Raw genomic sequence first — 17,307 nt, 5'->3', positions numbered from 1 at the left:
GACGAAATTGATGGAGCCATCAGCACCTTCGCTCACCAAAGTGTGTGTGGTGGATCTAAAGAGTGTTGAGAATCTACCCAAGTTTCTCGATTGCTTAGCCGAATCACCTTTGCTGGAACAACAGACCGTTGTTAGTGTCGCTGAAGTCACCTTGTCCACTTCTAGTATCAAAATCTGGCCATTCCACAACTTGCAAAAATTGGAGATAGACGTTAGCATGCAGTGGTCAGAAGAGAATAATGAAGCCATCAAAATGAGAGTTGATGGCATATTGAAAAACTGCCACTCACTTTGTGAGCTATCTTTGACAGGTCTAGAAATGTGGGATTCTTTGCCAGACTCAATGCAACATTTCTCTGCTCTTTACAGTTTAGAGTTGGAGAATTTTGGAGTAAAAGCATTGCCTGAATGGTTTGGAGGGCTCTCATCTCTAGAAAGGTTGTGCCTATCAGATTTTACAAACTTGAGGAGTCTTCCCTCAATGCAGAGCCTAACCAAATTAGAGGAGTTGCGCATTCACGACTGTCCACAGTTACGGATTGACTCTGAGAGGCACAAGATCTTGAGTCACAGCCTCATCTACGTTAATGGTCACAAGCTTTAGATCTGTTGCTCAATTGTAAGTATAATCTTCCCTTTGTTAATTCGTACAAAAAATTTACTATTAACATCAGGCTCAGTGTACTTTTTGGAAGTCTTTTGTAGTTAAATCATCCAATCTTAGATAAATCAATTTAGAAATATTGATAATATATGGTTTTTGTTGTTATAGGTACAGTTTGGGTGACCTCAGAACTTCAACAGGGCAGATGCAGTTTAGGGTGATGCAGTCGGCGTCATCATTGTCGGTGTCCCAAGTTACCAACGTGCTAATGAATTGAGGTCTGAAACGTCTAAATCTTACTGCTGTGTAAATTTTTTACCTTGTGCTGTGCACCTTTTTCTTTCATGAAACTTTGCTAATATATGAGAATCATAAATGAGCCATACTAAAAACAGGAAAAGTAGCTTTGGCTGTGCTAAATCATCCATCCTCTTGTGCTTTCTTTCACTTGTATCCGTAATCAAGGCAGGCTATAAAAATCAAATAATAGATTCGGATTCATCATTTATATAATTCTATTTTCTGGTTGTGACAACGGTATGTGTGGTCTGACAATTATGTGTTTAGCACTTTGATCATATGCTGCTTAATTGAAAATTAGTGGATCAGATTTTTCTGTAAATTGTTTTCTTTGTGCTGTGCACCTTTTTCTTCATTGTTTTCTTTCATGAAACTTTGCTAATATAGAGAAGTGTAGGAGCTTTAAAAAGTCACAGTCTCGAACTGATTTGATATTTACACGAGACTTGTGAAACGATGTAAGGAATCAAACAATAGGATCTCGTTGAAGGAGTGCTGATGCATGATGAATTTTGGGGTAATCGGAGGTTCGTTTGAGGAATAAAAACATTTGAAATTTTATTGCCTATTTATTTCCTTATATTTTAGCGTTTGCACCACATTAAAATAGTGATAAAACTGTTTATGAAGTCAGTTTTTGATATTGAATGGAAGTTATGGTTAAAATATACTAGGATTTCATGTGAATCAGATATTGTTTGTACATTTGAGAGTGTTTCGTGGACTTATTTGGATATATTTCTTAAACATAGGTCGAGATTGAAGTTAAGAACAGAGCTTGTACAGAGTCGAAAAAGAAGAACCGCGCCAACTCTGAAACGTGCCTTGATCTTCACATCAAGCACTCCATGACCTCACTAGCTTTGAGTTTTTGTAGTGTTTCCATATTTTGGAAGATTGGTTGTTATTTATGTTGAGTTTATATGTGTATTGTTATGTATTGATGCATCTATTGTAGTGAATGATGTCGTTTCTTAGTATCTATTTAAATTAGAGAATGATTGGTTACATAGATGAGGAATTCGTCTAGTAAAAACAAATTAGCAATATTTGATCAATAGATTTTAGGATAATTGATATGGACTTAGATTATGTGTTTTAGCTAATCTTTAGTCTAGATTTTAGTAAGCATGTTCAATGCTTGACGTAAGAATTAAACCATCTCTATAGAGTGGAATTAATTAAGGTGATGGAGTCCTTAATTTTTCTAGAAACATGTTGATAAAATTGTGTAACACCATACCGTAAAAGATAAACTGAACTTAATAAGAGTATGTTGAATTCAGATTATCAGATCCCAGATCATTTCCAACAAAAATTTCAATCAATATCCAACAAGACAGGATGAAAGAGATAAGAGTTAAAAGAGGCACCTCACCCTGACTAAAATCATGAATCTCTTCTAAAAAAAACAATTCTGAACTTCCGATTCAAAGCATACCAGTCCGAATTCAAACACGAGCTGTTGGAGGTCCGACTCTGACATGCCGATGAGCACGCTGGGTTCCAGTTCCTTTTTGCTGACAGGAGGTACGGCTGCTTTAGCGGCGGTGTCCACAGGAAACTGCAAGTGCGCGAAATTGTACGAATCGAGCCATTGAGGAGTGCTGCAATGTGGCCAGTAGCCTCATTTTTAGGTAATGGATCATAAGTGTAAGGAGTTTCTAGATTAGCCTAAACCTTCTTTGGTAAAAGACTCAGAACCAAATCAAACAGAACGCCATCATTATCCTCCCTTCGCAGAGGTTCACTTAACATCGAAATAGTGGTGGTGCTAAGAGTACATCCCCCTCTTGCAATCATCTCTTTCAAGAGAAGAATCACATCGTCCATCTTGTTCCTTCTGAGAAGAGCTTGAACATAATTATTGTAAGTCATACTATCGGGCAAGCACCCCTTGATCACCATTTGCACCATCAAATCCTTAGCCTCTCCTATCCACCCTTCTTCACGAAGGGCAGAAATAAGAAAATAGAACTGGCCGATCGCTCTCCGATCGGCACGCCACAATGGCGGCGAGCGCATCGGCGAGCGCTCGCAAATCGGCGTGCGCTCGCCTATTCTCTCGCCGATTTTGCGCTGGCCGATTCCAATAGATCGGCTAGCCGGTGGGCTAGCCGCTATTGGAGATGCTCTTATGTAATGTGGATGTCTTTTATGATTATCATGGCACACTCCATGTCTTTACCAATAATAATTATGATCTCGATTCTTAGAGTAAAACTTTTACTAGCGAAAGAACGAAGTTTAGTTTAGAATGAAATAAAAATATTGCACGCTGAAATAGTTCATAAATCATGGCAAAAGTAAATATGTACTCAACTTCTTTAGCTTGAGGTGGGGTGGACATACATAGGGTCTAGGGGACTCAACTATTTTACGATTTACTATATATATTTTGTATTCGATAAATTTGTATTTTCTCTAAACAGCAAAGTAGCAAGTCACAACGCCTTGCACATTCCTTGACCGAGTTCGTTCCCCTTAACATCATTTAGCCTTCTATTATCTCAATTTGTCTATTTGCTTTGTGATATTTTCTATTTTTCTTACTGATATTATACCTAAATAAAGTTCATGTTTTATAGTAGTACTTTATTTATAAAGTAATTTCAAATTTATTCATAAATCATAATTGTAATTTTTCTACAACTATTATGTACAAAAAAATTTATGTTTTATACTTTATTAATCAACCTATTAAAAAATTATTCATTATTAATAATGAAATACATACATATCGGCTTGTGTTAAAACAAGTGATACCCGCAAGTGTGCGGGGCTAGTGTAGCAATTAGCAAACAAGAGTATTGTATCCCACAAAGACAAATTCGGGAAACCTTTTTTTTTTCTAACATTAATAAAAGCATATAATAAGCAAATAAACAAGTAAAAGCAAATAAACACGAAGTGAAAAGATAATATGGAGAAACTTATAGAACTCAAGGATCCGATGCACCATTCCAAGCTCTTATCCAATCAAATTGCCTTACCTTTTGGTGTCTCTAGAATTACTAGGTCGACCACAATTATAGATTAAACCCCCTCCCGAGGTGAGAAACATGCAGATTAGGTGCTAGGATTGAAGTCCCGATTAATAGTTTCATCTCCCGATTAATTTAATTAATCCTACACAATCATGGTGATCAAGCAATTGAAAGGAATAAACCCAAGAATAATCAAATAACTACAAGAGCAAGACAAGAACAAAATTAATTGGATAAAAACTATGAAATTAGTGCATCTTCACCAAGAATTCTACAAAGAGGTGTTTAGCTACTCATGTTCATGGAGAAAACTTAGTTTAACACAAAGAATCCGAACAAAAACATGAAAGATAGATACTAAGAACTCCTGTGGAACGAATCTATGGAATGAAGTCTTCAATCTTCCGATCTGGAGTCTTTAATCTTCAATTCTCTCTCTCAAAGTGTTCTTAGGGGTGTGTATGAGTGATGGAGGCGGTGGGTGTAGAATGAATCTCACATAATGCAACCCTAGCCTTTTTCTCCTGATTTTTGTTGTCAAAAATCGCATTTTCAGAAGTCAAACCCGTCAAACTGACTTACCCCAGGTAGAATTTTTATGCTGGAAATCCACCCGGCCGGGTGACCATTTCAGACCCCTTTCTGGACTCATCACGCTGTCTTCATGATATCCGGCCGGGTAGAATTTTTACATATGAAATCCACCCGGCCGGGTGTAGCTAAATTATGCCCCACTGACGCATTTTACTCCTTTTCCATCCATTTTCTCCTAAAATACTCAACAAACACATAAAACTCCAAAAGATAGAATAATTGGCTGGAAATAAACAATTCAAGCATCAAACTTGACATTAAACACTTCAACAGACCCATTAAACTGACTAAAACATGAGTTTATCAACTCCCCAAACTTGAAACCTTATTTGTCCTCAAGAAGAAGATCACAACAATAAATTCATACAAGAGGTGACATTGGCCTTTGCTTCAGATAAAAATTTTAAAAGACATGGCATGGAACATACACAAATCAATCAAACATTACCTTAAGTTACTATACTCTAAACTCCCATCCGATTCCCACTTATTTAGAAACCCAACCAAAGACTCCTCTAGACTTCGTCTAGCTTATACCTCCATAATTTATTTGATGTTTTTTTTTATACTCTAAACTTCGTCTAGCTTACACCCCTCCTTATTTTCGTACAACGCCCCATATGTGCTTCTAAGTTTTGTAGGCTTGTCACTTTTGAGAGTGATTTAACAATTAATCAACAATCGACACTCTTTTTATAGGCTAGGAGGGTTGACTAAGGATTAAGACAAAATATACACACTTGTGAAGGGAAAATCAAAGAATGTCTAACGTCATCTCCTAAATTCACACACTATGTAGACTTGAAAATGATTAGGAGCAAGTTCTAGAAACAACAACAAATACTTGACAGAATCACACAGAAACGAATGTTAGGCTCAAATCTCACTGGGAATTGGCATTGAACAAGCAAACAAGCAATTCACTCAAAAGCAAATCATAACCAATTAAGCATATTCCCGCCATTTTCACAAAGCATTATTTTAGACAACAAAAGAAATCATCATAAGCGCCCAAAAATAAACACCTCAAAGTATGGATAAGTATACGATCATTACATCCCCATATTCAAGTCCCACGGGAGGGACATACACAAATCAAATAGAAACAAAATACGGATCAAAATAGTTCACGAAACATCGACCAATCATGAAGTTCATCATCACCAAAGATAGTGGGGAGGGGGAACATCACCCATCCATATCAGACGCCCCCCCCCCAAACTTATTCAATGCGAAGGAAGGAATAAGTTTGAGAGAGGTGGATGGTGTCGGTTACCTCTACTCAGATAGAGGTTGAAACCTCGCATAATAAGCCTGGTAGAAGGCTTGCGCCTCAGTCCATCTGTCTTTCCCCTAAGCTTGGAGGTGCTCAATCCGCGTCTCACAAGCCTCAAGACGGGATTCTTGACGAGCCATCCACAGCTGGTTCTCCCGTCGCCATTCTCGCATAAATTCCCATTGGTTGTCTTGACCCAGTTGCAACTGCCGGATCCCTGAAGTAATGTCTGCCATTCGGCTGTCCCTAGAAGGGCGGCCTACTGGGCGGCTTCTCTTTGGTCGGCTGGTCCCCTCTGGTTCATGCTCTGTAGCCTCCTCTTCTTCATCTTCGTCCATTTCTTGGTCAGCTCGGTTAGGCAAGGGTGAATCGGGGATCTCTGGGCGTTGGAGTAGATGGGCGCCCACACGCATAGGTCGCTGACCTTCGCCCTGGGGAGGATCACTCTCCATTTTTGCCAAATGGGCATCGGAGTTCATCTTCCAATTATCCTGATAAGTCCACCCCCCGACAGCAGTAAGCTGAGGGTCGGAGAATCAGAAGACTGTCTTCGGGCCTAGGATGAAGTACTCGGCGCCCCTACTGTCCACCGTGATCATACCCGACTTCTTCAGAAAATCCCAATCAATGGACATTGGCCCCGAATCTGGAGCCCGCTCCTCCACATCGACCTGAAAATGGAGGGCCAGGCGGGTGACCACACCCCCACAACATAGTTTCCCACTCTTCTTTTTTGCCTGTCTCTCCAGATGCTTAATCATGTAATATGCGGTATTGATCCCAGGTGGGCCAAGATGCCCCATAGAATGAATAGTACATCAGAAGAAATGCTGCCCAGTTCCTTGTGAGCGAACGGGAGGCAAACTAAGGCCTTGGCCATGTACCTCAGTACCGGATTCCGGATGAAGTTTAACTTAGCGCGGGAGGGAGCACAAATAGGGCCCTGGCTGGACGTGGCCTCATCCAGTGTAATGCGGCCCCAGAAATTATTCATGTTATAGTCTTGGGGCTCTTCAATGTACCCTTCCTCATTTTCTTCGAGCAAATGGAAGATGGAGTTGAATTCCGCCAACGTGAGTGTGTGCTCGACATTGTCCAAGCGGAAGGTGATAGAGGCCAAGGCTTTATTGATATAGTTCAATTGGAGAGTGGACATGAACTCCAAAGTTAAGACCTTGTATGATCCATAACGATGTGAAAATAGAAAGTTAAGGTGGCCCGCTTCCAAGAGAGCTTCCCAAGATGTTTGAATGCCCATATCTGTGATCAAGTCGATGACCGGGTACCGAGACGGCATACTATCCAACGGTGCAAGAGCTGCCCATCTTGTCTTCTCCTCCTTGCCTCTTAGGGTGACATTCATATTCCGGGGGTTAGCAATGTTGACCATATTAGATGTACCTGAAATAAACCACAACAAATAGCCAACTCCCCCAAACTTTAGTCTATAATCAAAGATTTATAATTGTAGGCAAGATAAAGTGAAATTAGGAAGATAGACTCAATTCCTAAAATCAGAAGCACTAACACCAAGTAAGACATATAGGGCAGGCAAGCAAGTAGAAAGATAGACTTAATTTCTAAAACCTATTTCTTAATTCAATCAAATTAGCGAGATAGACTGAATCCCTATGCCCATTCTTCAGACATTAATCAAAAGGGAGATAGACTCAATCCCTAATGCTCACAAAATTATCACATTTCCCCCCGTTATATAGCAACTACTCAAACAACAATACCACAAGCAATTCAATTTCACACAAAAACATGAATTTTACACCCAACATCAAGCATCAACTCAATTTCAAGAACAATGTAACACCAAAATTCATCAATTCATAGTCAAGGCTTCACCTCAAGCATAAATTCACGAATTAACACCATAGCTCTTCACAATTCAACTCATGAGTGCAAATAACTTCATACCCACTACAAAATTTCACAATACATCCATGGAGAATGAAGATTAGAGAAGAAAATCATACCTTTGGTGTTTAGAAGTAAGGAAATTTCGAAAATTTGCTTCCTCTTTGATTTCTTGAGCAAAACCCCAAAAAAATCGGTGAAACTCTTCTAAATCACAAGTGATAGTGATGGGTGGAGTGGATTTGAGGTGGATTTAGTGATTGTGTGTGAATTTGTGGAGAGAAAATCGAAATTGGGGGGTGGGACGGGTAGGCGGTGCTAACTCTCTTTTATGTTAATCCTTCTCTCCCTCTTTATCTCTCTTATTTTTTCTTCTCTCATACTTTATTCTCTTCACTCTAACTCAATATATATCTTTTTTTATTAATTTTCATGTCCAAAAGAAATCCATCACATATGATGGAACGGAGGGAGTATAATCTTATTTCCTTCCCTAACAATATAAAAAATGAGAAAGTTTAATTGAGCCTCAGATAAAATCAGGCCCAAAGAAAAGAGGAAGATTAATAGGCCCAAAACATAGTTATCATATTTTTTTTCCCAAAATATATATAGTTATCTTGGAACGCTTGGTTGTGTGAAAGTTTATCTAACTCTGGCGGAGAAATTAATTTGTTTTAAAGGAAACAAGATAAGTTCCGTTCCAACTCCTCTGTGGGTGGGTGAGAGACATATGGCTCAAAATTCAAATACAATTAATAGACCATGTGGTGGGCGAGAGACATAATGCATGAGAGATACCTTAGTGTCTGCATATCATCCACAACCATTCTTCATCTTCAAAGATATACTTACCATCGCTCATTTTCTCTCTCTAGATCTATCTCTCTGAAATCATGGAAGGAGTTTCTTCAGCAGCCATTGAAGTTCTTGTCCAAAACCTGATCAACCTTTTCAAGGATGAGTACTCTCTACTTCGAGGTCTCGATGAAGATGCTCAACAGCTCCAGGGGACTTTGGGGATGATTCAAGCCTACTTGAATGATGCTGAGAAGAAATCTATCACACAAGATTCTGTCAGGATCTGGTTGAGGGAGCTTGAAGCCGTGGCTTTCGATGCTGACAATGTCTTGGACGAAGTCAGCTATCATCTTCTCCACAAAAAAGTACACAAGATGAAATCATCCAAGGATAAGGTACTCTCATGCTTCTCACCCTTTAATGGAATTTCACGTCGGCATGATATGGCTCACACAATCAAACAAATCAATGCTAATTTCGAGTGTATGAACAAAAGGGCAACAGATCTTGGCATTCAAAGCATGATTGTGAATGCACCTGCTGCTGTTGCTAATACCTCCGTTGAGACGGATTCATTTAGTCTTGATCCAATTTTTATTGGAAGAGATAATGATCTGCCTAAACTTGTGGACATGCTCATCCACACCCATCCAGAGGAAGAGAAACGGATGTTCTCCATCGTTGCTCTTGTGGGAATGGGTGGTATGGGGAAAACTACGTTGACTAGGAAAGTCTTTAATGGTGAAGGCGTAAGGGCTCAATTTGGATCACTTATTTGGGTTCATGTTTCTCAAACATTTGATTCAGTCAGTCTTTTTCAAAAAATCCTTTTAGCATTGACTTCAAATATTGGTGATGGAGTTCAGAGCAGGGAACTTATCTTGAAAAGGCATAAAGAAGTTCTCAAGTCTAAACCTTATCTTCTTGTTCTTGATGATGTATGGAATGACGATGTTTCAAAATGGGGAGACTTTATAAACTCCATAATGGGAGTTACTTCTACTAATGGAAATGGCATTATTATAACCACTAGGAGTAAAAAAGTTGCATCAATTGTTAACCCAATTCATATTCATCATTTGAATGGATTATCACATGAAGATTGTTGGTCCATAATCAAAGCCAAAACATTCGTTGGAAATGAAGAAGTTCCATTGGGATTTGAGATGATTGGAAGAAAGATTGCTAAAAGATGTCATGGTCTGCCCTTAGTTGCCAATGTAGTCGGGGGAGTGCTTCGTGGTAAGTCCGAAGAAGAGTGGTGCTTCATCAATGAAAATTGGCTCTCAGATGGTGAAGGAGGTGAACATATCTCAAAAATATTGAAATTGAGCTATGATCATCTGTCCTCACCGTCGCTCAAGAAGTGCTTTGCGTTTTGTTCGGTTTTCCCCAAAGGTCGTCCTATCTATAAGGAGGAGTTGATTGAACTATGGATGGCAGAAGGGTTTCTTCAACCAAGCCGAAGAGATGACATGGAATTTGTGGGAAACATGTTTTTTAACGTGCTTCTACAAAACTCTTTATTGCAAGTTGTAAACAGAGATGGAAATGGAAATGTTTGGAATTGTGTGATACATGATCTTGTGCATGATCTTGCATCTTCTATCTTATCCAATAATGCAGATGACAGTACTCCTGCGCGATACATGTTTCTGGAAAAAGAATCAAGTCCCGTACCAAAAAATGTGGCCAAACATTTGCGTACATTATTCTTGAATGGTGGAATTTCTGGTATTGTATTCTCAACCTTTAAGTGTTTGCATAATTTGACTCTTATTGGTGATTACAAAGAGTTGCCCAATTCAATTAGGGAGTTGGTACACTTAAGGAATTTGAATATTCTAAATACAGAAATTTTTAACTTGCCAAAATGGATTGGTGAACTCCACCACTTGCAAACATTAAGAGCACGCTGGAATTTAGAGAAACTACCAAATACGATGAAGTACATGTTTAACTTAAGACATTTTCATATCCATTCTCGTACAAAGTTACCGGCAGAGATTGGGAGATTAACTAGTCTCCAAACACTACCTTACTTGACAATAGGCAAAGAGAAGGGCTACCAAATTGAAGAGCTCGGAAGTTTGAAGAATCTCAAAGGCACACTAGAGATTCATAATTTGGAGATGGTATGTGATAAGGAAGAGGCTCTGAAAGCAAATTTATTTCAGAGGCCAAACTTATTTGATTTGGAATTTCGATGGAGTGATGGAAGAGAAGATGAAAGAAATGATGAGACTGTGTTGGAAGGCCTCCAACCTCATGCCTATCTGAAGAGGTTGGAGATTTGTGGATTCAAAGGAAAAAGATTTCCACCATGGGCAGAGAAGATGGAAGTATGTGATGGGCCTCAAGGCTCTTGGGTACCGCTTGCCAACTTGATTGAAATTACACTCTCCAATTGCTCAGAAATTGATGAAGTCCCAACGCTAGAGCACTTGCCTAATCTCAAGTCTCTTTCTTTGAAAAAATTGAAGAAGGTGAGGTTCATAAATACTTCATTCAATCATTTAACGTCACTCTGTATAAGAAAACTAGAGGTATTGGAATGTCTGCCAGAATGGTTATTCTATAACAATCAGGATCTCTCATCTTTGGCGATATCAAGATGTCGTGTGTTGAGAGAATTACCAGATGGCTTGGACACCCTCAATTCTTTGGAGAGTTTGTGGATTTCGGACTTGAAAATCTGAAGTCGATTGGGAATCCAAGTGGTGGAGCACGGCAATCACAAGGGATCCTTCGTGAGCTGAGTATTGCAGAATGCAGAGAGCTGATGGAATGGCCGTGTGAAATGCTAGAGTCATGGGCCCCTACAATTGAGGAACTTAAATTGGAAGGATTAAGGAGGCTAAAGAATCTACCAATGCTAATTGACTGCCTCGCTAAATCATCTACTCGTCTCGGAAGATTGGCAATCAAAGGTGTTCCTAAATTGATGGCTGTTAGTAGTGCTAGTGTTGAGAGTTGGGATCTTAGCCGCTTGGTATCACTACACATAGATGTGAGTGTGGAATGGTCAAAAGAAGCTAGTGTTGGCATTGCGGAGATTGTGGAAGGGATCCTGCAAAGATGCTGCAACTCACTTCTAGAATTACAATTGAAGGGGGTGGAAAATTGGGGGTGGCTTCCCCAATCAATTCAACATCTCACTGTTCTTGAGTGGTTAACATTGGAGAACATAGGAGTAGAAGAATTGCCTCAATCAATTCAACATCTCGCTGCTGAGAGGTTAGATTTGGAGAATATAGGAGTAGAAGAATTGCCCCAGTGGTTGGGGAACCTCTCATCTCTAAAGGAGTTAAATATATATAGTTGCAACAAGTTGAAGCGTCTGTCCTTTGTGGATGCATTGAATCACCCCTCTAAATTAGAAGAATTGCATATTAAAGATTGCCCGGAACTACGTATTGATTCGGAGTGGCGCAACCGCCATAGCCATCACCATCTCAATATCATGGTCGATGGCCAACACGTTGAATGTTGTTGCAAGTATGTATCATTTTTTCATACCCAATCAATGGATCTCTCTCTATTTTTTATAATATTGCTTGCGGTTTTACATTTATTTCCTAAACTACTAAATTTGAAAATTTTAATATATAATTATCCAATCATGAATCATAGATAAATCAATTAAGAAATATTGATAATATATGATTTTTGTTGTTATAGGTATAGTTTAAGCCAACTCAAGACTTCAGTAAGACAGATGGGGTCGTCGTCATCGTCGTAGCCAGTGTCCCAGTTACCAACGTGCTAAGGAATTGAGGTCTGAAATCTTCTAAATGTCAATGTTACCCAGCTCTGCTGGTTTGTGTTGTGCACCTTTTCTTTCATAAAACTTTGATAATATAGAGAATCGTAGATGAGACGCAATAAATTTATCGTACCGGTTTATGCGGATGAACTTACTGTCAAATTAATATGCAATTGTAGGAGTACTTAAATTCCTCTTGGACACATGAGCACATTGGAGGAGTAATGTTGCATAATGAATTTAATCATTTTATTTGCAAGCAATTGTGATAAAGAGACGTCAGAACATATATAATTTTTGAATCTTAGTTTTCTTGATTCATTCTTAGCACATAGAGGAGATAGAAATGAAGGTTGATTGAATTGATGATTGGATGAACAACACATGGTAGGAAATGAATAGAATGCTATAGAACTATATTTATTCACAATATGGAAAGTCTTCTAGTTACAACTTTTCCAAATATAAGTATATGTTTTATATTCATACTGTAATTCCCAATGGCTGTGGAACCACTAATCTCTAAAATTTTTAGATCTATTTAGTTGCAACAAGTTGAAGCGTCTGCCCTTTGTGGATGATTCGAAGCACCTCACTAAATTAAAAGAGTTACATATTAGAGATTGTCTGGGACTGCGGGAGTGGCACAACCACCGTCGCCGTGTAGAAATCAAGGTCGATGGCCAGCCCGTGTGAATGTTGTAGCAAGTAAGTATAATTTTCTTTCATATTCCGTTTAGGTAAAGAATATACTGAAGCAATGGATCCCTCTCTATTTTTTTTACTTTGCCTACGGTTTTACATTTATTTCCAAAACTACCAAATATGAAATTTTAAGATAAAACCATCCAATCATAGATAAATTAATTGAGAAATCTTTATTGGACCGGTTTATGTCAAATGAATCTTGGTTTGTTGATTCATTGGAGTACTTATATTTTTATGAATGGAGTGATGCTGGACTCGTAGCCAGTGCCTCATGTGTAGCTGAGGAGATGGAGCGTAGCTATTGGAAGCAAGGAAAAGGAGAAATGAATAAAGGCCATGAATGAAGAGATTGATTCCTTGCTGAGAAACAAAACATGAATCTTAGATTCACCAAAAACCAATAATCAAACGGATTACTATGAAATTAATAATCAAACAAAACAGGGATGAAAGACATACTACAAGTTAGAAGAGTCCCTTCACCCTTAGAGCAACTCCAACAAGAGAAAGTAAATGAAAGAGGTATATCATCTATTTACCTTCCCAAAAAGTGGGTTATACCCTTCAAAAAAGTAATACATTCCAAAGAAAAAAGGTATATAGAAAGGTATATCATTTTAAAACAATAAAATAATAGTATAAAATGCATTAAAAAACATAAAGTGTAATACCTTCTCACATAGCTTTCCCCTTGGAGAATGATTTTTCATGAAAAGAAGGAAAATATGGTGGTTATATGATTTTACATCTCCATTGATGGAGAGGTAAAGATACCTCTTCAAAATGGGAAAATGTATAATACCTTCTCAAATACCTCTCCCCTTGGAAAATGAATTTTCATGGAGAAAAGGTAAATATGGTAGTTATATGACTTTACGCCTCCATTTACCTCTCTCATTGGAGATGCTCTTACTCTCACTAAAATCATGAATCTCTTTAATCATCCTCTTGTACAGCAAATGGTGCAATTGCTGGCCTCTATAGTTGGAATACATGCCGATGAGCACCCCCGGTTCAGTTTCATCTTGCTGGCTGGAGGTACGACCGATTTAGCAGCGCTGTCGACAGGAAACTGCTAGCGAGAAATTCTACTATTAAACAAGCCATTGGCCACATTTTTAGAAAATGGATTGAAATTGAAAGGAGTTTCAGATTATCCTACACCTTCTTTGGTAAAAGTTTCATGACCAAATCAAATAGAACACCATCATTATCTTCCCTTCACACACTCAACATCGAAATAGTGGTGGCGTTAATTGTGCATCCCCCTCTTGCAATCATCTCTTTCAAGACAAGAATCACATCATCCATCTTGTTCTTTTTAAGAAGAGCTTGAACAAAAATATTGTAAGTCACACTGCTGGGAAAGCACCCCTTGTTCACCATTTGCACCATCAAATCCTTAGCCTCTCTTATCCGCCCTTCTTCGCAAAGGGCAGAAATAAGAACTGTATATATCACAACATTAGGCAAGCAGCCTTTGTTTTCCATGGTATATAACATGGAAAATGCTTCATCAATACGATGAGCATTGCACAAACCACGTAACAAGATTCCATAAGTTGTTGTATTAGGATAAACTCGTAGAACTTCCATCTCTTTGAACAACTTCAAGCCCTCTTCACATTGACCATCACCAAATAAAGCCTCCAGCATTATGTTGTAAGAAACCACATTGCGCTTCAACCCTTTGGCCCGAATAATGGTAAAAAGATGACAAAACTCATCAAATCGTCCCGTTTTACAGTACCCGTTCATCAAAGTATTGTAGCTTGTAACATCAGGCTTGATGCCGGATTTCACCGCTAGTTGGAAAATGTTTCTAGCCTTATCCATTTCTCCCTGTAAACAATGTCCACTAATCAATGCATTGTATGTAACAATGTCGGGTTGAACATCAATTTGCCTCAATTGAGAAAATATTAATATTAGATGATTTTTGTTCTTTTAGGTACAGTTTGTGTGAATTTCACGGTTACAAAGATGTTTCTGTAAATTTTTCTCTTTTTCTTAATTCATTGTTCTCTTTCATGAAAATCAGATGGATCAGATGCTGACATTGCTTGAAAATGAGTGGATCTTTATACGGGGCATTCCATCCTCTGCGTACGGCCTAGCTTCCTCGTCGTCGCGATTGCTATTCCGATTTCAACAGGCCAGAGAAGAAGACCATGAAGATCAGATGGCTCAAACTCGGACCACAGAAGGAGGACATGAACATCCTAGTGTTGGATATTTCCCATAAATTGTTAGTACACATCATTTTTTGAATCCTAGTCTTCTTTTTTAATAAAACTCAGTATTGTTGTGTGATGATTGAAGGAACAACACAAGGTAGGAAATGAAGGGAATAAGGAACTCTTGCTTGTTCCTTGCGTCCCCCAACCCTCTCACACTCGCCATAAGTATTCCGATTAGTGTGATGCTGCTATCAACAAACTAATCAATCAAGTACGAGTAGATTTTCCTCGGTTAATTTTTCATTTCGTTTGAAATTATATTGTATTTTTTCCTCTGTCTTTGATATGTGTGGTTTTTGGTGAATTGCAGCGTGGAGAACAGTGTTTCGTATGTGTATCATGCAATGTTTGCCTATTTTGACAGAGGACTTGTTAAGTAAGTTGCTAAGGCTTTGTTTTGGTTTGAGAACTATTTTGTGCTGTTATTAATTTATCATTGGAGTACAATTTGGAGTTCTTGATTTGGCTCGTTGTAGGAATTGATGGAAGCTGCAGTCGATTGTGATGCCTCTTTCAGAGTTTGATCATGCAGAGAAAGGAGATAAATTTTATGGTAATGCTTTTTCCTGATTATGATACAATATTTTGAGTCTAATGTGAAGGTATTATGATGCATTTATGACTATGAAAGTTGAATAATAGATATTAATGTTAGTTTGAGACTGACTTGTTTGTCATTCAAATTTTCAAATAACAGCTAGCCTTGAAACTGACAACTTTGTTGAGAGCGAGTATTTTTTTATATAATATATTGTTATCATATAAGTTGCTGTTGCAATATAAGTTGCATATTCCTAAATTTTTTATTTTTTCGAGCAACTTCTAGCATTGTTATGATCATGGTATGCTGTGATGTATTTTTTGGTATGATTATGGGAGAATGCTTTGTTCAAGTAGTAAAGTATCTCACAATTCCCGTGGAAAGTTATGGTAGGAAACAGAGATGTGCGAGTGTAAGTTTTCTTTGCTTTACCGTTTGAAGCAGATCTGCTTCAGTTGACATGTGTACATAGTAATATATAACAACAATGTTATGATAGAAGAGCACATGCTAGTAAAATATATACATGAATAAGATTGCCCTTTTCTTTTTAGCAGCAACTTTGCATCTGTCTACTTTCTGATTCATCATCTGATATATTTCTGTTTTCTAGTCTTGGTAACGATATTTTTGCTCGTACAATTAGGTGTTTGGCACTTTGTCAGATGCTGCTTGGGGTGGCCGATGCTTGAAAATCACTGGATCTTTATACAGGGCTTGCCATGCTGTGCACACGGCCTACCACCCCTTCGATTTTGCATGGTGAACTTGCGTATGCTAGTTTGGTAAAGTTGGTATCGATGCATCAAGTTTATACGAGACTTGATATATATGGTTGATTGTTGAAATGTTAGTAGCAGTATCAGAAATTCTGAGTTGTTGAATAGTTGATGCATCCTAAGTTGAGTAGGTTTTATAATTCGATATTTTCACTTGCTTATTAGGTTTGTTTCTGTTGGTATGTATGTGGGTTACTCTTGCCACCATATTACTTCTTCCAAAGACACATCTTTCTCCGTTTTTATGTTTATATTACTACTTCATCCGTCCCGGATGACAAAAAATTTTATATAGTTTTACTTATTAATTGCGCGATTTGTCAAAAGGCAACATCCCCGCGTCCCTCAAATTATATCTTAAAACAGTGCGATTCATGCATACACATAGCAAGAAATCATACCCGAGGGTGCAAATTACAAGAATCTTGTATGAACCCCATTACCCACCTTCATACGAATTTCTTTTGTGGCCTCCTCACATCAGCCTCTCATTCATCATTTTTTAAATCTCCAATATGTATTGTGATAAGATTATAAAACTCTACAATTTCCTTCTACAACGTTCTTGACGCAAATGTCTCCAACTCTCAATCCAATATAATAATAATGTATCCGGACCACGTAATTTTGATTCATATTTAAACATCTAATTTTATTTCCATTTGAGATAGTAAGTTTAATTGAGGCCCAAACAAAAAACAAGCCCAAAGAAAAAAGGAATCCAAATACAAGTATCACAACCATTCTTCACCTCCAGTGTAGTCAAGAAAAAAACACACATGAGCTGTTCCCCTTTTACTTTTTTAACTTTATATGGCTTTGCTTTCTGGTTGAGAGAGAGAGAA

The 17,307-nt window shown here is 38.2% G+C and overlaps 2 protein-coding genes, 1 long non-coding RNA gene and 1 pseudogene across 3 annotated transcripts; 2 read left to right on the top strand and 2 right to left on the bottom strand.

Annotated features, from left to right (window-relative positions):
* Window positions 1-352: 352 nt before the first annotated feature.
* On the top strand, window positions 353-1,834 carry LOC125220502. Its single transcript, XR_007176346.1, has 3 exons — window positions 353-619; window positions 773-882; window positions 1,657-1,834. It is a non-coding gene; the product is annotated as an uncharacterized LOC125220502 (long non-coding RNA).
* A 3,639-nt stretch (window positions 1,835-5,473) lies between these two features.
* LOC125220492 lies at window positions 5,474-7,874 on the bottom strand. The gene is made up of 2 exons (XM_048122661.1): window positions 7,747-7,874; window positions 5,474-7,162 (listed from the first exon to the last, which is right to left on the bottom strand). Exon 2 carries the CDS (start codon window positions 7,149-7,151, stop codon window positions 6,519-6,521), a length of 633 nt encoding a protein of 210 aa, XP_047978618.1. The 5' UTR covers window positions 7,152-7,162; window positions 7,747-7,874; the 3' UTR covers window positions 5,474-6,518.
* Window positions 7,875-8,523: 649 nt separating this feature from the next.
* LOC125212563 lies at window positions 8,524-16,713 on the top strand (annotated as a pseudogene).
* LOC125212538 (pentatricopeptide repeat-containing protein At3g04760, chloroplastic-like) lies at window positions 14,124-14,738 on the bottom strand. The gene has a single exon (XM_048112742.1). It carries the CDS (start codon window positions 14,736-14,738, stop codon window positions 14,124-14,126), a length of 615 nt encoding a protein of 204 aa, XP_047968699.1.
* Window positions 16,714-17,307: the final 594 nt, after the last annotated feature.

Source organism: Salvia hispanica, chromosome 1 (assembly GCF_023119035.1).
Source record: "Salvia hispanica cultivar TCC Black 2014 chromosome 1, UniMelb_Shisp_WGS_1.0, whole genome shotgun sequence".
In the NCBI taxonomy this organism is placed as follows: Eukaryota; Viridiplantae; Streptophyta; class Magnoliopsida; order Lamiales; family Lamiaceae; genus Salvia; species Salvia hispanica.
Note: the sequence above shows the minus strand (reverse complement) of the source record. Positions and strands in the feature narration are given on the sequence as shown.